The sequence below is a fragment of the Trifolium pratense genome, linkage group LG7 (genome assembly GCF_020283565.1).
Source record: "Trifolium pratense cultivar HEN17-A07 linkage group LG7, ARS_RC_1.1, whole genome shotgun sequence".
Taxonomy (NCBI): Eukaryota; Viridiplantae; Streptophyta; class Magnoliopsida; order Fabales; family Fabaceae; genus Trifolium; species Trifolium pratense.
The window spans coordinates 18,388,519-18,414,254 of NC_060065.1; the positions used below are offsets into that span (position 1 = coordinate 18,388,519).

Sequence of the window (25,736 nt, forward strand, 5' to 3'; positions counted from 1 at the left end):
TCTTAAATGCCATGACATCATCAAATCGAAATAAAGGGATGGCGTTTGGGAATAAAGGTACTTTGAAAAATGCCAATCTCTTATTTCATTCGAATCATTCAAATCGAAATAGGCATTTTTGGGGGCAATTTGTTATCCCATATTTTAGCTCAAGGTAAAATATGTTATAATTCCAGTTCCAAAGACATTTATTGCTATAGAAACCTGTTAAAATGGCTTTAGATAGCCTTAGTCTTTAATGTCTTCAAGAACAAGAGAGATTATCTCTTATCTTATTGTTTAAATGAAGGTTAAGGGTAATGTCTTTAAGAGCAAGAGAATTCTAATGCAAAAACTTCATAGCTCGAGACTGAAGATTATTTCGATAGAAGCCAACGAATCGAAGTAGTCAGAAATTGTGAACTTAGAGCATTTTTCATCATTTAAGTGTGACTCGACTTCGACGGTTACAACGGTTTAAAGGCCTTGGTTCATTTCAAACGCAAAAGGACGCGTGGCTGAAGTTTAGTAGTTTAACGTTAGGGTAGACGTTACTTAGTTTTCTATAAATAGAAGTATGTATAGTCGAAATGGTGGTCACAATTCATTTACACAAAATCTCAAACACTCAAAGTATCCATGTTAAGGCGAGAAACGAGTTACTCGAGAAAGATGTATGAATCGGTGAACCTTTTCAATTTCTTTGTAACTTTTACATTCTTAATGCAAATTTACTTCCATAAGTCTTTACTTTTTAAAGCATTTACAAATTCTGCTTTTCATTAGTTCTCTCGTTCGAGTGAACTTGCTTTAATTATATTTAACATATGTTTCCGAAATTAAACATATGGTTCTTTTGTAAAATAAGGATGTATTTAAAGATAAACTTCCGAATTTCCTTCAAAGAAATGCATGAACAATTGTCCCGAGATTTACTAGTTGATCTCTCAAGTAATTAATTTAAACTAGCGGTTGTTTACCAAAAATCAGTGTAAACAGCGACGTACTCTGCCGATTTGGGATACCACAAGCCGTCGTCACGGACAACGGGATACAATTCACGGACAAAGGATTCCAAGACTTCCTCGCTGCCCTAGGGACCAAGCAACATTTCACTTCCGTGGAACATCCCCAAACTAACGGACAAGCCGAGGCCGCCAACAGAGTAATCCTGCGCGGCCTACGACGAAGATTGGACCAAAATAAAAAGAAATGGGTCGAGGAGCTCGAAAGCGTCCTTTGGGCCTATCGCACAACACGACACTCCACAACCGGGGAGACTCCATTTAGAATGGTATATGGAACAGAAGCAGTCATTCCCGTGGAGGTGGGCGAGCCATCTCGCCGAACCGAGCAACCGCTCGAAGAGGAAATGAACGACGAAGCTCTCCGTGAAGAGCTTGATCTCGTCGAAGAGATCCGCACGGGGGCATCCCTTCGGGAAGCCACCCTTAAACAAAAAATAGCTGCCCGACATGACGTCAAAGTCATCAAAAGAGAATTTGAAGTGGCAGCCTCGTCTTAAGACGAAATGCTAAGGACTCCCAGGATGGTAAACTGGCGGCCAACTGGGAAGGACCATATCGCGTCATTGACAAAACAGAAAATGGCGCGTATTATCTCGAGGATCTTCGAGGAAAGAAACTTCCTCGACCTTGGAACGCCCAAAAATTAAAACAATATTATAGCTAAGTTATTGCCAAAGTAAAAAACACTTCTAAAAGGCTGCTCGGATCCTCTAGCAACGAGCCCGACACCTCGACACCGGAAAGCACGCGGGCACACGTGCTCGATCCAATAATTGAAAAGGAGATACTCTAGCTCAGGAAGGGCAGAGCGTCTCCCCGACGAGGATGACCTTTGAGACAAGCTCCTCGTCTTCGTGCCAAGGCTTAACGCCCAGCTCGCGATGGGAAGTTCAAGCCGCGGGGGCGGGCACAACAACGTGTCGGCGTCCGTATTAGCCTCAGAAACAACTCTAGGCGCTTAGACAATTCCCTAAACTGTCTAAGTTAAATCCGAGGACGACCTCCTCGACGACACGCGCTCGAAACAAAAAACTTGCAAATATAAAAAAACGGTTTTGTTGGGCAGGCATTCGACAATGTCGAGCAAGTATACAAATGACAAGCATAAAGACATGCATATATCACGAACAGGCATAACTTAGCAGAACGAAAACGGTAATTTAAACATACAAACGAGGAGCATAAAATAGACGAGCAGGATTAACAAAACGGGCACTGTCATAAAATACCGGGCATAAAAACCCACTTGTTCAAATATTACAAAACCAGGCACGCAGGCCCCCAAATATTGTTCAAAATAAAACAAAGAAAATTACAAGTTAATGGCGCGCAGGCCCAAATAAAAGAGTCGAGGAGGATCAGGTGCTCTCATCGTGACCCTCTGGGTTATCATCCGGTGCCTTCTCCTCCCCGACGGCTTCCTCCTCAGCTTCCTCCTCCTCCTCGTCATCATCATCACCACCCTCATCATACTTCTCCTCCTCAAGGGCCATTTGCTTATATTCTTCAGGAATAACAATCTGCCCGTTCTCAACCCGTTTGAGCTTGTGAATGCCATCAGTAATCAAGCCATGCTCGGCATTCACAACCTTGAGTTGGGCGATCGCATTCTTCCACCCGTGCACCATGCTCGCCAACATCAGGCCCCCGAGCCTCTTGATTTCCTTAACCAGGTCTGCTCGACTTACCAGCCTGGAAGTTTCAATTGCCTCATCGGCAGCAGGAGCAAACTTGAACTGCAGGTCAGCTATCACCGCTTCCAAATTCTTCTTCTCCTCGGCACCCCGGGTCTCCACCTCCTCGAGCTTTTTCTTAGCAAGCTCCAGCTCATCCCGGCTTACCCTAACATCTTCCAGCAGCTGGCCATAATTCTCTTGCTTGCCCCTAAGATCAATGAGCTCCACCTCCAGCTTCGCGATATGCCCCTCCAGCCTGGCATTCCGGGCAGCCAACTTTTCCACCTCATGAGTTGGCCCCCCTTCATTTAACACCAAGGCTGTCTCCGCCAGCCGGATGACAGCAGCAACATCTTCATTGAGCTGGTTCTGTCGGGCAGATGAAGAAGCGCCCAGGATATAATTCCTCTCCGATGCAGGCACCTGGAGGGGATTCTTATCAAAAAATTTCCTGTTGCTCAAGCACGCGGGGAGGACAAAGCCACCGTCCCCCTCCGACAGGTCGACGATAGGCGTCATCTGCTCCTCCCGCTGCCTCTTTACACGACCTCCTGGGGTCCCCGCTGAGCTCCCCACCGGCGAAGACTGGCCAATGCTCCCCGAAGCAGCTTGTTCAGCAATCAAAACATTAGGCTTGGATTTCCTCGCCTTCTTCTTTGACTTCTCCCCTTTTTGCTCAGCAGCTATCCTCATCAACTCGGAAGCAAGATCAGCCATTCTACCTGCAAAGTCAGAAACATGGTCAGAAACACGGGGAGAAACTCAACATCAAAAATGCTGAATATAAAACAAAGTAAAAAACGGGCAGGAATCAAAATAAAATACCCAGCAAAGTATTCTCAGCTGCAGCAGTCTTGCACGACAACAACAATTTTGTATTCACAAAACGAGGTTCGATCCTCGGTTTACCATGCTTATCTAAAGCAACCTCCCCTAAACTAGTCATAACCCTACACGGCTTAAAGCCATCCACATAAGCCTTAAGCTTCTCAAAGCCTGCTATTTCGGCCGGGGTAAGATCCTCGGCAGATGTTAAATACTCGTCGGTCCTCAACACAAAATGCTCCGACGACCACGACAATGGGAATCGAAGAACCCACTCCATTACTTGCTCCCCTTCCTCGTCCAACTGAGGAGACCCATCCTCGAGGAACACGGGCCTTTCCATGTGCAGAGAGTCCAAAGCAAACTCCGTCACCGGCTTCACCACGTAGTACCTCTCCTTGAAACCCCGAGCAGACTCGACGAACATCTTATAAATTTTGCTCGACTGGTGCTTCAAGGAAATCCAACCCTGCCGGTCCCCGACTTTCTGTCGTTGGATTTGGAAGATGTAGAAAAATAAGGCAACAGTAGCTTCCACCTCCAGATACCGACAAAGGATCTGGTACGCCCGGATGAACGCCAACGAGTTCGGGTGAAGCTGGGAAGGAGCCACCTTTAACCGGCCAAAAATCCCAGCTTCAAGGTCGTTGAAGGGCAGCCGAAATCCCAACTCCTTAAATGCCATCTCGTACATAGTAAATCTACCTCCTGTGTACGACGAGCAAACCCGCTCCCCTTCGGCAGGTGCATGAACTTCCCAGTTTTCCGAACCAGCCTCCTCGACGACAGTAAAGAGCCGCGGATCTTGGGCGGTAATCGTTGAAGCAATTCCCCGAGGCTCGAGCGCAACCCATGCCAGCTCTGGGTCGGTAATGGTGTCGACCAGCTTGTGTTTCGATGTTGCTTGGCTCCCCGTCGCTTCCTCTACGTCGGACATTTTGAAAACCTGAAAAGCAGCGAAAAGACAGTGAATTCGACAGTTATCAAATCCACCCTTTCACCGCAATTCAAGTGAAAGGGCGTGAAAAAGGGCGAGGACGCTGTCCCCGACCAAAAGCCCTTATCAAAATGGCAAAACAAAGACGAAAACAGAGGAAACGAGGAGAACCATTTAACAAAGCCTAAAAACGGGGAGAAGGTCCCCGACACAAGCTCAAAACGTTGCTCGACGCTTAGAAGCAAACTTAGTTTTGCATAAAAACCTAAAGTTAAAAACGGGGAGAAGCTCCCCGACACAGAGTTTCTACAAACTCATTTATCTACAGATATTTCCTAGCGAAATAACGGGGAGAAGGTCCCCGACACAGAGTTTTTACAAACTCAACGAAAAAACGGGGAAAAGGTCCCCGACATTCATACAATTCATAAAGACACTTAAATACTCGCGAAGGCGAAATCGGGGAGAAGCACCCCGACACGAGATTCAACTAACCTAGCTTTTTGCTACAATAAACGGGGAGAGGAAACAACATCTCCTCCCCGACACAAAACGCACAGAATCCCAGAAATTCGAACATTGTTCTTCGTGTTCATCAGGTTTTTCCAGATACATATGAATGTTTATCAACATTCAAGGGGATTTCCCAGAAATCCATCACTATCCGCCCCTATTTTCCAGAAAATTTCAAACGAAATTCAAGGGACATTCATAATGTTCTTTTCAGAACTCAGAAAATCAAGCCAAAACGCTAACATAAAGCGAAAGGCACTGGTAAGGGGCAAATCAAAGCCCAAATCATACCATTTCAAACAAAAGCAGACAAAGATAACCACCAAACACAGTGAGAGTTGGGTCACTAAAAACCCAAAACACTACTACACACAGTGATCTAAACTACTAACAAACCCAAAACAAACAATACAAAATGGGTATGAAAGAAGAAGGCATGCAAATCAAACACAGTTCATGAAAAATTGAAATAAACAAAGCACTTTACCTTTGTGAAGAAGAGATTCGAACTGTGAAACTTGAGGAAAAACTTGAACTTTGCAGAGGAAGGAAGCAGCAAACGCAAATAAACGAGGTTGCAAAAAGAGGAAAGTTTGCAATGGACCTTTCCTCCCTTATTTATAGGCTGTTCCAAATCCGCGTCCCTGTATCACGAAAAGACACACCTTCTCCAGTATCAACCGTTGATCAAATCCAATGGCCCTGATCAAGAGCCATCAAATGGCCAAGATTCAATCTGAAGAGATACCAAAAGACGCGCTGATCTAACGGCTAGAGTGCCTCCTCGTAAAGCGAAGCAATAAAGTGTCGTTTCCCTAGGCAATTATTGCGTCTCCTCATAGCCCACACACGTGGCTTGAAAAGACGAAACGCCTGTCTTTTCAGGTCACTCCAAACTGACGATGCGTTCCTCGAGGAACTCAGCATTATCCCCAACGCGAATATCTCCTCGACTACGCGAGCAGACAAAATCACGGGCAATTGGAACAAACCTCATAAACAAACATGCTCGCAGAAACAGGCAGCATCAACGAGATGCAGTTAACACAACACTTCCCCGACAATCCGTCGAGGAACGTAAAAGCAAATGACTTTCAAAGGCAAAATCCCTTCCCCGTAATTTCCTCCACGAACATCCTGGCACGCATCACGAGCAAAGGGAAGTTTCCTCCTCGGATAATTCTCCTCGTCGTGCCGCGGAGGAATTTACGAGCAACATAACAATGCGCTCCTCGCGCAAACGAGCAACAATCATAGTCAATGAATTATGAACTCCTCCTAGGATTGACGGGGAAAACAACTCCTCGACATGCGGGCCTGGACCTTAAGTCATTACTCCTATGCCTAGGAGCAACGACTTGGGGGGCTCCTGTTCTGGACTGGGCCAAGAGCTGGCCCAATCACTTCTGCCCGACATTTGGGGCACAGCCCACTAAGGGGAGACTTCCCCGACACGTCAGCCAATGACGTGCCCTGCTCGACATAATGGGTAAGCAGCACGTTAAACATGTAACGACCCAATTTTCATATTATCATTTTTATGTGTTAAAATATTTTATTTAACGTGTCATTTTAATTAAGATAGTAACTTTAAGTTATTTATCGAGAGTTTTAGTTAACGCGCGAGTTAGTGAGAGTTAACGCGAGTTGGGCCAAGTTAGTGGGCTTGAGGCCCAATGGGCCTTGTCTCATGAGTGGGGGGCGCTACTTATAGCCCATTAGAGAGAGAAAGTTTCATTTTCTTGTTTTTGGGAGAATGAAGAGAGAAGGGAGAGCATGGAGCTAGAGCAAGAGCTTGGAGAAGGGATTCGAGGAGCAATCTTCGTGAGTTCGTCGATCCAAGGTAAGAGAGTAGATTTCATATTCGTGGGTGACTCGAGGAAGGGGAGAATGTCGATTTCTCCTCACCCGAACTTCCTCCACCCCATTTTCGTTTTAGCTTGGAATGGATTTTCTTGATGGAAATCGTTCCTAAGGTTCTCATTATGTTTAACATGCTTTTAACATGATTAATGAAAGGATTTAATGGGTAAAAAACGAGTTTATGAAAGATTAAACTCAAGAACTTTGTGTTCTTGAGAGTTTGATGAAAAAGTGTTCAATCTTTACTTTTTCGATGTTTATGATGTAGATCTGAGAAATGAACTGTCATTTTGTGTTTATCCATGTTTGTTATGCTTGAATACAAACTCTTTTGGGATTTATAACATGAAAAATGGGATTTTTGGGTGATTTGGTGTAGAAAACGCCAGAGTTTCGCCCCAGGCGAAAATGTTTCGCCTCAGGCGAAAATATTTCGCCCCAGGCGAAAATGTGATCAGTGAGCAACCAGTTCATTCTGCAGTTATTTCGCCCCAGGCGAAAATGTTTCGCCTCAGGCGAAAATGTTGCAGATTTCACAAATTTTCATCTGCTATCTTCCTTTGCATGTAGTTTCAAATCAGTGTCTTATTCTTACATGATTGTTGATGCATGTTGATGCTTATAATGCTCATTGCTAATCGTTAATTGATTGTTAATCATGTATGAAGTATAAATGAAGTATATTAAGGTGTTAATCAACTTAATAAAGAAGGATATTAGAATTATGTTATTCTAATAAAGACGGATATTAAGGTATTGATTATCTTAATAAAGACGGACGTTGGATAGTGTTCCACGTTATTGTTGACGGGCTATATGCCAAAATTGTTGATGAATATATTCATGAGTTTTGAGTGCATGCATCATGAATATTTAGGGATATTGGCTTGTCCAATAAAGAAGGATATCGAACTATATTTGTTTGATAAAGACGGATATCGGAGGTGAAATACTCTGATAAAGACGATGGTACCACATGCATTAGAGGTGTCTAGAGGACATAACATGAATGTGAAGCATTAGATTGCATTAGGGATTATGTGTGCATTTTATAATAAATGATGTTTGACACATACTTGGTAAATGTTGATTGTTAATCCGTATGTGAGGAGCAGAGTCCGTCATGACTATAAAATGAACAACGCAGGGTCCGTCATGACCATAATCTGAACAATGTATTTGTTGATGTTTTGGTATTGTCCGAGACGACGTGAAACTATATGTTTGATGTATTATGTGAATGATTGATTAGGTGATAAATGAAGTATATGCATGATATATGAATATGCATGAATGATAGTGATGTATATGTATAATGTATGATTATGCATGTTTTATGAAGAAGTGTTTAAGTACCCTTTACTTACACTTGTATATTTTGAGTATGTTATCTAACTCTCTTTTATGTGTTATGTGCTGGACCGTTGGGGGCCCAGATTTACAGGTTTTGTGGTATTCGATGTCGAGTCGTCGGTGAAGCTCTGCTCTGATTGTGACACGGGAAAAGGGGTTTTATATGTATATAGAGTCTCCTTATCTAGGTTGTTTTGTATAGCTAATAAATACATTAGTTGATTTAACATTTGTATAAACAAGTATTTTTACTAATTAACTACATTAGTATTATTTTGGTAGAGGAGTGTAATACTCGAACCGACATTCAATAAATTAAATGTGATTTTCCGTTGCGTATTTTGAAAAAGATTTTACTAAGGTAGAAATATATAAATAATGGGTTTGGGTGTTACAATTGGTATCAGAGCCCCGTTATCTTCGGACTGTGTGGGTTATGTGTCGATCAGAGCAGGTCTGTGCAGTCAGACCAAGTGAGTATTGTGTGTCAGTCGTGTTTGTCTAACAATTTTGTTGTGTTTGTTTTGTGAAATCACTTATGCTGTTCATTTAGGAACTATGAGTGATGTGAATTGGATTAAATTATTCGTTCTTTTTGTGAGTAATGGTGTGAGTGCTATACTCCTATGTTTATAATAGTTGTATATGCGTAGAGATTAACCTTTTTGTAGTTTAAACTTGATGGATTGATGCTTATTTGCTAATTGTTGATGATCCGGCATGATATAAAACTGCATGTGATGATCCGGCATGATATAAAACTGCATGTGACGATCCGGCATGATATAAAACTGCATGTGGTAATGATTTGAAATAATTTTAAAAGAAAAACTAATATTATTTCTTGATGATGAAGATTTTGGTGAAAATATAAAATTATTTTCTTTTAAGTGAAAACTAATTTTTTTTTCATGAAAGTGAGAAGAGTAGGATGTTAGTGAATCCTAGTGTGTGTTGTTATATGTTTGTTTATAACATGTGCTAGATGATTACTAGGAACTCGAATTGTCATGCGTTTTATGAGTAAAAATATAAAGATCTCATAATTCTATGTTGTGTTTGTGGATGCATGATTTTAATTGTACTTTCAAGTCTATAATGATGTTATATGCTTGAAGTCTTGAATTTTGTGGATCGGTGAGTCGAGAAAACGAGATTCTAGTGGGCGTAAGTTCAAAACCGTAGCAGAGCACCCTGATTTTTTTGATGTGCTCGCTAGGCGAAGAATGAACCTCGCTAAGTCTTGCTAAATCCTGTGAATGTTTTTGACTTGTCTCGCCGGGAGCTCGCTAGCTTTTGCTAAGCGAGGGAGCCAGACAAGAAATTTATTTTGTTGACGTCTTGTTCTGAGTTGATTGAATGTGAGTATGAATTATTGCTATGCAATGTTCATTTTTCTTGTGTTGTTTTGATTTCCTAACTTTGAGAAGTGAGGGAAGTATAGGTTACTTGAATGCTTGCATGAATTTGTGTTAGTGTTTAGGTATCGTGGGTTAGGTTTTGTCCCCTGTATGCGACATGCGTATAAACGATGTCGATACTAGTTTCTTCTTAGGAAGAATATGTTTAGAGACGATAGAACCGTTAGGTGTGAGCACCAGAAGTTCTAGTGGAAGAGTGTAGGTGGGTCTGAGATAAGTGGGGGAGAAGGTTATATCCCTCCGAGATGTTTCGATCGTGAGAAGATGAGATGAGTAGAGATGTTCTTGAAGCGGAATATTCAGGAATTGGCGACGTTGTTCGAAGTGGAATGAATGGGCGCAACAAGTTGTGAGAAACTACTAGAAGAGAAGTTGTCGGACCGAGTTAGTGAGATTGGTTAAGTGAGATGAAGAGTATGGAGGCGTGTTTTGTGGACCAAAGTTGAAGTATTTGTTTGATCGAAATGAGTCGAATATGAAGAAGAGGGAGTGATTAAGATTCTTGAGGAGGTGATGATTTTGAAGTAAGTTGTCATCCAAGTGGATCGGATGTTGTAGCAGATGCTTGAGTAAGAAGTTTTACATGAGTCGTGCATATGGTAGTAGGTTGAATTGGTTGAACAATTTGGAGTTCTAAGTCTAGTGTGTGGAGTGACTTTCGGAAGAGATCTGAGAAGCTTAGAGAAAGAGATGTGAAGATTAGTGAACCGTTGGTGTTAATTAATCGATGAAGGGAAGTAGGTTTTAAAGTAAATAAGAATGGAATTGAGAAATATCATAATAGGATTGGTATGTTTGTTGAATCGTTGGAAGTGAGGATTGTATGAGTAGTCGAGTTTATTCGAAGGTGGAAGTAGGATAACAATTCGAAAGATTTTGTGAGAGGCTTGCCGAAGAAAGGGTAATTGGATTTGGATAATGACAGGGCAATTTGTGTCGAAGTTGAATGAGATCCTAGAAGTGGAGATGAAGCTAAAAGAGAGGTATCATTTTTGAATGATGAAGAATAAGAAAGTTAGCCGTTGAAGAACGTGTAGAGAATGAGTAATACGAGGTCATGTTGGAAGTGACTTGTGTTAGAGGAGAGTTTGCGAAAAGGATTACCGCACATGTGAGTAGATATGGTGTTTGGGCACATATAGTAAGGAGTTGAAGGCGATGCCTAAGGTAAGTGTCGGAGAGCATTTTGTAGTGCCCACAAGTTAAGAGTGAGTAACTATTTACTAGGAAATTTGGATTTATGGAATAGGAAAGTCGGTGGAGACTAGTATTGTTAGATGCATCGTGGATGTTGATGTAGTATGGTCGTAATCGGTGACAATGAAGTAAAGGATTTTAGATTGTCTCATCATGGATGATGGAACGGTAGTGACTTGGTGTATAACTTAAAATGTATTTTGGACGAGGATTTTAGAAATTTTCTAGAGATGTCATATTGGGATTAGACAAGGAGTCATGAGTAAGAATACTAAGTCAAAGGTTGATTAGAATTTAATGGATAGAGTTAGATCGTATGGCGAACATTTGGAGCTTGTGGATTAAATTCAAGAGTTTGATTTTGGTATCGAATGTACTAAGGAGAAGTTTAAAGATAGCTATCCATAGAGAGATGATGATTAGTAGAGGTTAGAATTGAATAAGAACCGACGGGTGAAGAAACAGAGGAGAAGAGTATGCTTGTTGCAATGCAAGATGATGGGGAACATGGATAGATGGATTGTGGGCGAATTGAAGATGTCGTTTGAAACTAATGAGATAGAAGTTATGATTGTTTGGAGAACCAATTTTAGGCAGTGGTCTAATTTTTGAAGTAGCGAATTACTAAGGAATTAATGAGGAGTGGTATTAGGAAATGGTTGCGTTAAGGAATGCAAATGTTGGTTGAAAGATTACTTGGGAACAGAATAGTCGTATTGAGACTCGACTCAATGATTGGAGGTATGTGAGAAAAGGAATTTGATGGTTAGAAACGATAATTTCTAGGATGTGTCGAGGAAGATTTGAGAATGTTGGTCATCAAGTGATTGTTGGTTATCGAGTGATAAGTTGGAATAAAATTCGAATATGAATAAGTGGTGTACCACGGTTAAGTGATTCATGAGGGAATCAGAGACTTATAGGATTTGTGGAGTTGTGGAGTATTCCACGGGAGTACCTTTCGGAGTGTGTTCAATTGGTTGTACCAGTTTTAGGGTAACGTTGTGAGGTCGTAGAATGTGAATCTATGGATGTTTCGTGCGAAGTTGACGTTTTAGCGGTTTGATAAGAATGGTTTATGCCGATATCATGATTGTTGACTATCTATCGACAAATTGAGGAACTGGCCGTCCTTGATCTCTTGTTGATAAATGGACAAAAATTGTGTTGGATGGGATAAACTAATTTTGTCAAACTTAGTAGTGTGTAGTGTTTTGAGCGTTTCGTTGGAGAGTCGGATACAGGAGTTATCCGGAGTTGTTTTAGTAGCATAATTTTCGAGGGCGAAAATCTTTTAAGTGGGGGAGAGTTGTAACGACCCAATTTTCATATTATCATTTTTATGTGTTAAAATATTTTATTTAACGTGTCATTTTAATTAAGATAGTAACTTTAAGTTATTTATCGAGAGTTTTAGTTAACGCGCGAGTTAGTGAGAGTTAACGCGAGTTGGGCCAAGTTAGTGGGCTTGAGGCCCAATGGGCCTTGTCTCATGAGTGGGGGGCGCTACTTATAGCCCATTAGAGAGAGAAAGTTTCATTTTCTTGTTTTTGGGAGAATGAAGAGAGAAGGGAGAGCATGGAGCTAGAGCAAGAGCTTGGAGAAGGGATTCGAGGAGCAATCTTCGTGAGTTCGTCGATCCAAGGTAAGAGAGTAGATTTCATATTCGTGGGTGACTCGAGGAAGGGGAGAATGTCGATTTCTCCTCACCCGAACTTCCTCCACCCCATTTTCGTTTTAGCTTGGAATGGATTTTCTTGATGGAAATCGTTCCTAAGGTTCTCATTATGTTTAACATGCTTTTAACATGATTAATGAAAGGATTTAATGGGTAAAAAACGAGTTTATGAAAGATTAAACTCAAGAACTTTGTGTTCTTGAGAGTTTGATGAAAAAGTGTTCAATCTTTACTTTTTCGATGTTTATGATGTAGATCTGAGAAATGAACTGTCATTTTGTGTTTATCCATGTTTGTTATGCTTGAATACAAACTCTTTTGGGATTTATAACATGAAAAATGGGATTTTTGGGTGATTTGGTGTAGAAAACGCCAGAGTTTCGCCCCAGGCGAAAATGTTTCGCCTCAGGCGAAAATATTTCGCCCCAGGCGAAAATGTTTCGCCCCAGGCGAAAATGTGATCAGTGAGCAACCAGTTCATTCTGCAGTTATTTCGCCCCAGGCGAAAATGTTTCGCCTCAGGCGAAAATGTTGCAGATTTCACAAATTTTCATCTGCTATCTTCCTTTGCATGTAGTTTCAAATCAGTGTCTTATTCTTACATGATTGTTGATGCATGTTGATGCTTATAATGCTCATTGCTAATCGTTAATTGATTGTTAATCATGTATGAAGTATAAATGAAGTATATTAAGGTGTTAATCAACTTAATAAAGAAGGATATTAGAATTATGTTATTCTAATAAAGACGGATATTAAGGTATTGATTATCTTAATAAAGACGGACGTTGGATAGTGTTCCACGTTATTGTTGACGGGCTATATGCCAAAATTGTTGATGAATATATTCATGAGTTTTGAGTGCATGCATCATGAATATTTAGGGATATTGGCTTGTCCAATAAAGAAGGATATCGAACTATATTTGTTTGATAAAGACGGATATCGGAGGTGAAATACTCTGATAAAGACGATGGTACCACATGCATTAGAGGTGTCTAGAGGACATAACATGAATGTGAAGCATTAGATTGCATTAGGGATTATGTGTGCATTTTATAATAAATGATGTTTGACACATACTTGGTAAATGTTGATTGTTAATCCGTATGTGAGGAGCAGAGTCCGTCATGACTATAAAATGAACAACGCAGGGTCCGTCATGACCATAATCTGAACAATGTATTTGTTGATGTTTTGGTATTGTCCGAGACGACGTGAAACTATATGTTTGATGTATTATGTGAATGATTGATTAGGTGATAAATGAAGTATATGCATGATATATGAATATGCATGAATGATAGTGATGTATATGTATAATGTATGATTATGCATGTTTTATGAAGAAGTGTTTAAGTACCCTTTACTTACACTTGTATATTTTGAGTATGTTATCTAACTCTCTTTTATGTGTTATGTGCTGGACCGTTGGGGGTCCAGATTTACAGGTTTTGTGGTATTCGATGTCGAGTCGTCGGTGAAGCTCTGCTCTGATTGTGACACGGGAAAAGGGGTTTTATATGTATATAGAGTCTCCTTATCTAGGTTGTTTTGTATAGCTAATAAATACATTAGTTGATTTAACATTTGTATAAACAAGTATTTTTACTAATTAACTACATTAGTATTATTTTGGTAGAGGAGTGTAATACTCGAACCGACATTCAATAAATTAAATGTGATTTTCCGTTGCGTATTTTGAAAAAGATTTTACTAAGGTAGAAATATATAAATAATGGGTTTGGGTGTTACAAAACACGTGCTCAGATATCCACGCATGTTGATCCATTCCACCGTAGCTTAACAGCTAAGCAGCACGTTTAGCACGTGCTCCTTTATCCAGCCACAGCTGTCACGGAGCTTATCCCTTACCCGCGAATAGCGGAACGGCTCCAACCAAGATAGAGGCAAATAACGGCCTTCCCCTACGATACAGGGACTATCTTGGCAGTTGAGTCTATTGGGCCGGTTATCCCGGCCCAATAGACCAACCTTTGGCCCAGCGCTGGGGGCACTATATAAGTTCTCCTAGACAGGAGAGCCAGGTATTCTGAATCATTCTATACCTTACTTTCTCTCTCTTCTCTTGTATATCCCTTGTTCTCTTTGCTGACTTAGGCATCGGAGCACCTGCAGGTACAAACCCCCCCTTCGGTGTGGAAGCTTGCTCAACGGACCGGCCTCAACCTTTCTGATCAACAGGTTAGATCACCAGGAGATTACCAAAGAATCGTGAAATTATCGGTACCAGCACCGCTCGCTGTCACCCTCTCTATCCGTTTCGCCGTCGTCGCAGTCATTTTCACAATCAGTGTTACGGTAAATGGTGATTTGATACATTAGTGATTTGATACATTAAAATGTTAATAATTTGATACATTAGTTTCACTATAATAATTTGATACATTAGTTTCACTATAATATTTTGTTCTTCTTCACATTCTTAGTTAAAATGTTAATAATATGTTTACAAATGTTGGTATAATATGTTATTAAGATGTACATGTTTAAAATATTGGTTTCACTATAATATTGGTTTCTGCTATATACTAACACGAAGAAGACTATACTTTTACAGATAACATGAATTCATCATCAATTCCGGTAGTCGATTGTGTCGATAAATGGGTGAACAATATCCATGAACAAAATGTGCAACCTGGACAAGACAGTATTGTCGATAGCGAACCACACTTGGAAATGAAGTTTGACTCTGACACATTGGGATTTCAAGGCATGTTGACACAATCAAGTCTAGTTGACACATTAGGACTTCGCAATTTCTTTTAGACTTATTTTGTATGGCTTTTGATGCAGCTGATTTTTATTACTTTATAATCCAGATTTTGTAGCAGATTTGTGTTACTTTATAATGCAGACTTTTGTTACTTTATAATCCAGATTTTGTAGCAGATTTGTGTTACTTTATAATGCAGATTTTTGTTACTTTATAATGTTGTTACTAAGTAATGCCGAGTTTTGCGCACAAAGCTCTGTCCCAGGCCAAAACCTCATATGCAGCAGCCCTTCGCAAACCAATAGCTAGACACTTAATAGCTTTATAGTGACTACAATTCAATACAACTTGTATCAATTCTTGTATGATACTGTGTTCCTGTACATCATCTAGTATATTATTTTTAAACTTTTGATAACAACCGAAGTGTGATAACAACCTGTAATCCTGCCGGCAATTTCGACTCATCTCACAATCGAAAAGCATGTGCCAAGTATCCTCACTTTCTCTGCTACACAACTCGCAGACTAAAGGACATTGTACATAGTGCTGTCTCAACTGAGTTTTTGTTGGAAGACAGTACCATTTTTTTTTTTAAATTTGCTAAAATTATATATAAATGAAAGAAGGACACTTATCCAGAATAAGATATGCTAAAACACCATCAACACAAAGCCATCAACACATAGTACAAAGCCATCAAAACCAAAAGCAGAAGTACTGTAAAAATAACAATTGTTAATTTTTCTTTATTATAACAATGTAGTGGTACAATATTTTTTTTCTGCATAAAAAAATGCAGAATCTTCAACATAACCAAAAGAGAAATATTACAAGCTAAAATTGAAAGCTAAAATTACAGTCTAAAATTGAAAGTTAAAATTACAGCTACAATTGATTATTACAACAAAACGATCCTAAAGTTGAAACCTAATCGCTCATGGCACTCGTTTGTCCTAAAACTAAAGTTGGTAATAATGGTGAAAATGACGGCGAGCTGCGATGGAGAGAAAGAGTGAGCGCTGCATCGTGCGACGAAGAGGAACAACGAGCAAACCATGTGGTATCAAAACTTTGGCGGCGAACAAATCGAAGTAAAAGTCGGCGGCGTAGTAACTGTGTCTTTTTCTTGCTCTCTTGCTGCAAATTTTTAATGTTGTTGAAATTTCTTCATGCTATGTCGTCTAGATTTTCTTAAGTGTGGATCGAAAAATTGCAGATGGAAAAGAGAGAGAATAGTGGAAGATTGCAGATCGAAAAGAGAGAGAACGGAATCATTGAGAGAGAAAAATATTTTCTTCTGTTTTCTAATTAAAAAAACATATTAATTGCTGAACCGTTTGATTTTCTTTGTGCCACATGTCACAGATCTAGGCAACTAATGGAGGAAAAGGAGAATATACAAATGGAGCTGATCTCAACTCGTTTGGTATAAATAGATATCTCACTTCATTATTTTTTTCATTCACATCTAGCCTTAATTATTTATTCTATCTCTTTTAAATTATTTTTTTCACATTTAATTTGACAATGAACCCCAATCACCATAACTCTTGGTCAAATTATATACAAAATAGTGGCAATTCTTCTCATATTTCAAATCTACAAAATAGTGACAATTCTTCTCATATCTCAAATCAACAAAACTCATACTTTGGAAATGCACCTTTTAACCCAAATCCAACTTTTAACCCGAATTTTCAAAATTCTTCTTTTATTCCAAATCTACAAATTAACCGACACTTTGGAAATTATCCATATCAATTAACTAACCCCACTATGCTTCATGGGATTCAAATGAGTAGTAGTGGCATGCAATCAAATGATCAAATGCCTGAAACATCACATTTTTGCACTCAAGGTGGGTTGGAAACTATTAACCTCGGTGAAGAAGTTGGATCAACGGTTGTTAAGACGCCAAAAACAAGATTCCAACCAAAGGAAGATGAAGTTCTCATTCAATCATGGCTCAACAGTTCAAAGAATGCAATTATTGGGATTGATCAAAAAGGAGAAAGTTTTTGGAAGATGATTGGTGAAGCTTATAACAAGTATCGCGACAAAAAGTATATAGAAAAAATCCAATGACACTAAAAGGTCAATGGCACAAAATATAAATGAGTAAAACATGTGAGACCCAATGGGACCCATTTAAGAGTTTTTGTTGAGTTGCTTAAATAATTGAAAAGTGTAAAATAATACTCGCTCCGGTCCTTTTTATAAGGAACACTTAGGGCAAAAAATTTGGTCCTTTTTATAAGAAACTTTGACCAATTTTCAAATGTTTTAAATGTTCAATTTCACTTATGCCCTTATTTATTATGAGAGAGAATTTAAAAATAAGTAAGTTAGTTGAATAAAGAGTAATTAAATAAGGGTATACATGGAATAAATTAAAATTTATAAGAGTATTAAATGAAAATAACTATGTTAAATGTGCTTCATTGGTCTATGTGATTTTTTCAAAGTGTTCTTTATAATAAGAACCGGAGACAGTATAAAGAATGAAATATGACCCACTTAAAGAACTCATATTGAGTTTTGGGATAATAATGCTTTAAGGTTGCCACACTCTAATTTTCTCTCACCTCTATCTCTCACAGCTTGACTTCTCTCTAAAGATATCTTATCATTTGAATTTCAATGATACCAAATGCAAATATATTTGAAAAATAATCTGAGAGACCTTTGTAATCAGTGTTTTAAAAACCGGACCGGACATCGAACCGGCGAAGGTACTGGTTCATTGGTTTATTGGTCGAACCACTAAGTTATTGGTCGAACCGCATGATAAATCGGATTAAATCGGATTAAACTGGTGGAATAAACCGGTCGCTATATAGTTATTGAACCGGTATATAGGTAAAAAAAATCATAAAAAATATGAAAATTTCATAAACTCGTAATGTCACATTAAAATTAGTAATAAGTCCCAGCCCAACTGACAAAAATCTTTTCTTTTACCATTTGTTTTTCTTTATTATTATTTTTGTTTTTGTATTTGTTTACCATATTTATCCCATTTTATTTCCTTTTTTATATTCCATCCATTAATTATCATAATTATTATTATTCCCTTTTTATTTTTATGCCATTTTTAATTACTACCTACCACTATTATTATTATTATTATTATTATTATTATTATTATTATAAATAAATATAAAAAACAAACAACAACAACAGCAAAGTGTCCCCCACCCCTTCTTTTTCTTTTTTATTTTATTATTATTGTAATTTATATTTAATTTCTATAAAACTCAATAAACCACAACATAAAAAAAAAAATAGTATTAATGTAGTGTTAAACTTATCCTATTTTCAAGGCTTTTATTAACTGCTTTTACTAAAAAATAGCACTCAATTTTTTCATCTTTCACGATGTTATTTTTACTTCACACCAAAATATTTGTGTCCTTCCCAATGCAACCTCTTTTTCTTTCATTCTTTGCCTTCAATAATGGTCTCTTCTTTTTTTTTTTATTAAAAATAAAGGATATTCATTCATTCAAACTGATAGAGTACATCGATGTAATACAAATTCAAATTTGCTAAAAACAAAAAGGATGAATCTGCAAACAAACTCACAACATCCATGTTAATAGCATAAAACGGCAAATTACATAAGCCTACATATATGACTATATTGAAGTGTCTGGAATGTCCATGCCTCCAGATCTGCAGCGTTGATGACACAAAAGTCGACATTTGATAGATTTGTACTTGATCGGATCTAATCCTTCAACCTGAAACAAATGAACACCGCACAAAGACGGGAAAACAAAATACACCGCACAGAGACGACACAACAGAATACACCGTACAAGGACGGGATAACAAATAGCACAAAACCAAACAAATATGTGAAAAATCACACTTATTTAATAACGAGAAAGAAAAAACAATTTGGAGGGGTGATTTTAGGTCAAGATTTGACCTGAAATCACCCCTCTTTGATAAACTAAGAAGAAGAAAAAAGGTGACGGCTAGGGTTAGAACTTAGGAGATGAGTGGTCTCTTCTTTTTTCTATGTTTATATTCAATGTACTGTATTCCATCTTTTTTAACTTCCTACTCAGTGAAATAAAAAAGGAAAACTCATTGTTCAAATTCTTCTCTGTTTCATCTTTTACTTCAACAGTTCAACCCCTCAATTTCATGTGATTTTTTTTTTTTGATAACTCTTCTTCCCTGAACAATCTTCATCTTCCTCACAAAAATCACTATTTTCTCCCAAATACCACCACAACACCATAAAAAACACATCATTTTAAACCAACAGAAACAGAATAGAAACCAAGAAACAAAACAGAACAAAGATGGAAGAAGAAAACATTTTGGGCGAAAAAAAAAAAGTGTAATCAAACCGGCGGTTCGGAAAAATAGCCGGTTTTTCCGGTTTTTTCCGGTTCCCACCGGTCCAATAGCTTGTCCGATCTAACGTATGAACCAGACCGGACACCCTCCGGTTTTCGGTTCGACCGATTCAACCGGCCGATCCGGTCCGGTTTTTAAAACACTGTTTGTAATTAAAAGTGTCACGTCAACAAAATTAGTTAAAAATGACTAACTTAATTGTTTATGAAAGGAAATACTATATTTTTTTACCCGAATAACTTTAACCTTAACCGTGAACTTGTAAAATCTGGTACTCTAAAAAAATATTAAATTCTAGTAAATGCAATAATCGTGTTCATTTTTTTTAAAAAAAAATAAAATAATCATGTTCATCCTACCAAAAAAATAAATAAAAAATCATGTTCAATAAAACAGCTTAACTAAGGGATATATGTCCGTGGCGCATACCACTACAAAGCAAAATATTTATTCTTCACTGAAAAAAAGCTACAATATAAATACTTGATTCAAACTTTAAATCTTACATTTAATAATTCCTTCCATTATATAGTTAGCAATAAACTCTTAGCAATGTCCAAACCCAAATTTCACATGAAGATAGAGATAAAATACCAATTTCTCAAATAATTAACTCACAATCCAAATATGACAAGATTATTATATTATTATTCCTAAACGTGACGAAAATTGATCTTGAAGAAAAACCACTTATTAGGTGCAAATCTCACGAGCAACACCAAGTCTTGAGTTAGGCACATCAAATAACACACGGTGGTTTTGTTGTTGCAAGTTGGCTATCACGTTCAACACCGAGTTCACATTGTCTGGAGCCGCCGCCATGGCTAAACATGTGGTGCTACCGGCGGTGCTGTGTATGAGGATGTTGTCCTGTGGTAGTGTTACATTCATGCCCGAAAACATGAATGTTATATTTGGTACAACTATTGGGACGTTGTAGCATGTGTCGAACCCACCTAGGGTTGTCACAACGAGTTTTGGGCCCACTCGTCGACGAAATTCATTTCTTACGGCAGTGTATACTGGTTCAACTAGGCGAGTGAATACCGTACCTGGTAGAATTCAACAACAAAATCTGATTAAAAAAAGTTCTAGTGAAATTATTATTGCGCTAATATTAATGTATTTTTGTTTCAACTTTGTCAATTTATTTTCAAGGACATCATTCTTCTATCTTTTTTAATGAAAAATGGATGTGCGGTGATTATAATTATAATTGTACTTTGGACCTAACCTCGATCTCAAAATGGTGCTTTTTGTACAAGACATGTGAAGCATGAATACAAGTCATAAATGGTCCAGTCACGTGTAAGATTTTGACAAATATTTTTGTCACAACTTGACCTTAATTTTGTCATCATACATAAGAACATGAAACCCACTTTACTTTGTTTTTTGAGAATGTGAACATAATATGACTACTCAGTCAATATTGCGCCCCATGTTTTGAATTTTGAAGGTATATAAATACTAGTATAAATTATTAGAAAGAAAATACAAAAAACATAAAACCTGGGAAAAATTAATGTATCTACCATCCTTTGTTGGTCAAGAATAATAGTATAAAAAAAGAAAATTATAGTGACCTAACATGTATTGTTATTTAATTATATTTTTGACATTGACAATGAGAAATATTTGAAAGTTAATCCCTATACTAATAAGGAGCTATTAATTAATTTTCTAAAAATAATCATAGTTAAAATGTTAGTATTTGAAATTTAATTATTTAATATGCATCTCCAAAGCTGAAAAATAATAATAACAGTAAATATTTTACTTCAAAAAATAATAGTAAATATTTATAAAAAAAATGAAAATAATAAATTTATGATTGTGCTTTGTAAAACTATACTAGGATGCATTTTTCAACAAATAGAAGTGTTAATTGAAACATTACCAGAATCGAAAATGGTTCCAGCACCAGTGGTTGGGTTGAAGGCCAATGCCGCCGGAGGGATATCGACAATTTTCCGGCCAACTTTAATAGCAACCAAGTTAACATAATAGAGCGATGATCTTCTAGGGTTTCTAAGAAGCGGTGTATACTTAATCCTCTTGGGCTGGGCCACAGGCCCAAGTCTCAATGACCCACTAAAGTTGGATGATTTAAAGCTAGGCAAACAATAAGAGAAGGTTGATTTGTAAAGGTTTTGGGTTTGGGCCAAGAGCGACAACGGGCCTCGACCCAAGCCCAATAAACCTTGTTGAGGTGCTGAAGGCCCAGTTTGTTTTTGAACACAACCAAAAGTGTAGGATGGAATTGGGTCAGTAGCTAAGGTAAGTGTGTCTTGGACCACACTTGCTGCCACTGAGGAGCTACCATAAGTGAAGTTGAATGCACACGCGCTTCCACCGCAACTGGGGTTAGGTACCTGAAAATGAAAAGATTCACATGTTTGAGATTTAAGAACCGTTTATCATTTTGTGGAAAAAAATAGTGGAAAAGTAATAAATAGCTTTTGATATTTTGTAAATCTCGTGATATTTTTTTCCTTTCCTAAAGGTAAACAATACTGACCATAGGATGAGTTTTCACCTTCTATGTGAATAAATGGGGTGTTTGGAGTTTGATGATATTCCACCAAATTAACTAAGTTTACGGAACTCAATTATTATTTTTTTGATAAAGAATAAGTTTCTGAATTGTGTATCAATAATTCGATACACAATTAATGACGAGACACACATTGCTCTTAAAAATTTAGGGTGCGTTTGATCGGCTAAAAAACAGGGGATTCGACTGGACAATTTTTGTTGTACCTTGTTTGATTTGAAATTGATTATGGGGCTGGACAAATTAGGTAACAAGAGACAGGACAAAAACAAGATTTTTTGTCCCTCAATAAACCACAAGACAACTTTTTGTCCACAGTACAATTATAAAAAATACGAATTTGTCGATCAAACGCACCTGTGTCATTCAAATATGTGTATTTACTCTATATACTATTATTTTGTAAATTAAGTTTGATTTATTGTAATAATATGACATCTCTAAATAATATTTCATTCTCTCTTAAAGACATGGAATCCTTAGTTATAGAAAGAGTATATGTCGATGATTTGAATTTGTCGATCCTTCACCTTAAGGCGATTGATTATAATAAAATATACTATAGTGTAGGTTTTGTGTATAGATATGAAATATCAATTCATTTTGTTGATGATAGTCTTAACCAAAAAACTTATATCTGGTTGGCTACTTTTGTTGAGATCTAAATTTTTTTCAATTTAGAAAAGTCGAATCTATAAGATCGTACCTTTTATTTTTAAACATATAATAAGACCATACTTAAGGAATTGTCATTAGGACCATTGTAATGTGTTTGTTAAAGAAAAATAGTGCATTTAAGTTGTACTTCGGTTGCATTCTAGCTTTAGTCCAAACCATTCAGAATTTGATTCATTTATCTACTATGATGATTTTGAACCTATCAAATATTTTGTTCAAGAGTTTGTTATAAAAAATATATATTTTCAAGAGTTCTTCTAAATATCAATGTATAGTTTTATAAGATGAGAGAATTCAATTTAAATCTTATTGGAACAATATTTGGCCAGATCTATATTACTTATCTCCCAACCAAGTATGTTTAATAAAAAAAATGTACCAATAACATATGTTTAACTTGTCTAACATTGTACAAAAAAATAAAAGAAAAAGATATACACTTAAAAGAGAAGAAAAAACCCACTTTCTTTTTGTTTATAATAAAACTGAAGATCGAATCAAGAACATCTAAAATATTCATCTAACATATTATCCAAACCACTCATCATCAGATTAAATTTAGTGGCTTAAAAATCCCACTTTATTATTAGAAGGACCTTTTAAATAATTTTCTAAGTAACATTATACTTTTTAATTTCATCATATATATAAACACACAATAAACATCATTATATAATAAAAATAATGATATCCAAACATTCCACATGCCATAAAAATGTCAATGTCAAAAAAAGGTAAAAAGAACTAAAAGAAAGATACAAAAAATATTCCAAAACAAAACACTAGTGTCAATTAAGTACTATGTTAATTAATTACTAACCTGTTTACACTGAGAAGAACCACATCCAACATTCTTAAAACTTGTGGACTTAATAGGAGCAAAAGGTTTTGAAGTTGAGCAACCAACACAACCAGTACAAGGAATCCAAGCAACATCATTACTAGTATCCAAAGCCAAAAGCAAAGTTTGAGGTGGAGTACCAATTTTACCCTTCACAATGTATGTAGGACTTTGTATAATTTGTCTAGCTGAGGCTATTGGTACAACTGATTTTCTAGCAACTAAACTAGTTAAGTATTGCATTCTAGCTTGGTCCTTAGCTTGTAATTGTAGGACACTTTCTTCCCATGACATTGGTTTTGATGGTTTGAATGGAGAACATTGGCTAAAGATATGGAATACTTTGAGGGTTGAACCATGATCTTGGATGTCACATTTGGAGGTTTGTCCTTGGACTAAGGAGATGAAGAGGCAGAGAAGTAAAGGTGTTAGAAAAATTGGGATTTTCATTGTTGAGATAATGGTGCCTTGTGATAGGAGTGAGTTGTGAGTGGTGCTATATATAAGTAAAAAAAGTTAACTTATGGGAATTTTATTTAATTTTGAGTTCAAAGATTTTTATTATTTATTTTTAAATAAAGATCCATTTTTATCATCCCAACAAGCTTAACTCAGTTGGTAGGAATATTGCATTATATGTGCAGCAGTCGAGGTTAGAACTGCGGACGCTCCACTTATTCACCTTAAGGTGATTTTTCTAAGCCACTAGACTACTTGACAAAAAAATCCATTTTTGTCACTTATAATTATTTTTCACCCTAATTTAGCCATTGAAAAAAAAAATCCCATATTTCTATACAGAAGACAAATTAGCCCTTATGTTAATTTTACAAAGAGATTAATGTGTTCATGAAGACTAAATTAAGTATTACTTCCTCTAATCATTTTTATAAACACAACGCATTGTTTATTAATGAACTACATACATTAGACCGCAAAAAAAGTATGAGTATCAAAATAGATTTTAATGTTATTTTATTGGGATATGGCTGAAGAGGTGTATTATTATCAGAGTATGGGGCACTCAAGAGGTAGTAATGTAATGGGTGACAAATTGAAGTGGGTGCATGATAATATACTGTACTCCATTTGATCCTGTAGTTTCTAGGCTACTTTTTTATGGGGGAGAAATATTCTACTTTCAATCAAGGAATGTTTAAAAATCGGACTAAATTAATTGGTTCAATATGCTTTTAACTCTTTTGATGGTTGGATTTTGATTACACTAATTTTTTATTTTTTTTCACCATCAGTATTCGGTCTATTGGATCACCTAATCTAATTTGGGAGTCAACTCTGATATTAGTGATTTCAATCTCATTCTAATCGCAGTTGCGGAGATCGAATTGTGATTCTCCTATCAAATTCAATGTTAATCATCATTAGATCAACTAATAATTAATGATTACACTATAATCTAGTTGAGTGTATGTTTTAAAAAACAATAAATTTGACAACATCATGATACAACACCTTAATCTATTTTATCTATGATTATTATATATAAATTCTCTTGGGTCTCCAAATTATTTAACCCTAGTTCTAATTTAATTTTAACTCTAATAACTAGCTATTTTACTTCTTTTTTCTTTTCTTTTTGACAAACTGATTTTACTTGGTTACCACCACCTTTTGCTTGGTTCACATTTTGTTTGTTCGGTTCAATTTCATAATTGCTACATACATAAATAAATATAATGAATGCATTTGTTTGCTACAAATAGCATAGGTACATTTCCATTGAAATGCCATAATAGACACATTTGAATTATTTCATTCAATCTTAATAATATGCATTAGTTTGATTGCATTAAACTTCAATGAAATAACACCCTTCGATTGTCCTCAAACAATGCCTATAAATTATGTATAGTTTCTTTTAACTTTCAATCATTTTCATCTCTCACCTTATTTTGTGGTGTACCTCTTTAGATTACTATATGATTCATCCAAGTATTTTCAGTAATTACATTGCATCGCAAGGATTCCATGGTTTGTACTTTGTACTCTACTACATTTCTACTCATTATGTGCTAAAGAAATATTGGGATGGTTTCATTCATACACTAACAT

The 25,736-nt window shown here is 36.9% G+C and overlaps 2 protein-coding genes across 2 annotated transcripts; one reads left to right on the top strand and one right to left on the bottom strand.

The window, feature by feature from the left end:
* Positions 1-16,740: 16,740 nt before the first annotated feature.
* On the top strand, positions 16,741-17,298 carry LOC123895994. The gene has a single exon (XM_045946454.1). The coding sequence runs from the start codon at positions 16,741-16,743 to the stop codon at positions 17,296-17,298; it is 558 nt and encodes a 185-aa protein (XP_045802410.1).
* A 2,700-nt stretch (positions 17,299-19,998) lies between these two features.
* Positions 19,999-24,162, bottom strand: LOC123898376 (aspartyl protease AED3-like). Its single transcript, XM_045949312.1, has 3 exons — positions 23,643-24,162; positions 21,488-21,962; positions 19,999-20,639 (listed from the first exon to the last, which is right to left on the bottom strand). Exons 1-3 carry the CDS (start codon positions 24,111-24,113, stop codon positions 20,281-20,283), a joined length of 1,305 nt encoding a protein of 434 aa, XP_045805268.1. The 5' UTR covers positions 24,114-24,162; the 3' UTR covers positions 19,999-20,280.
* Positions 24,163-25,736: the final 1,574 nt, after the last annotated feature.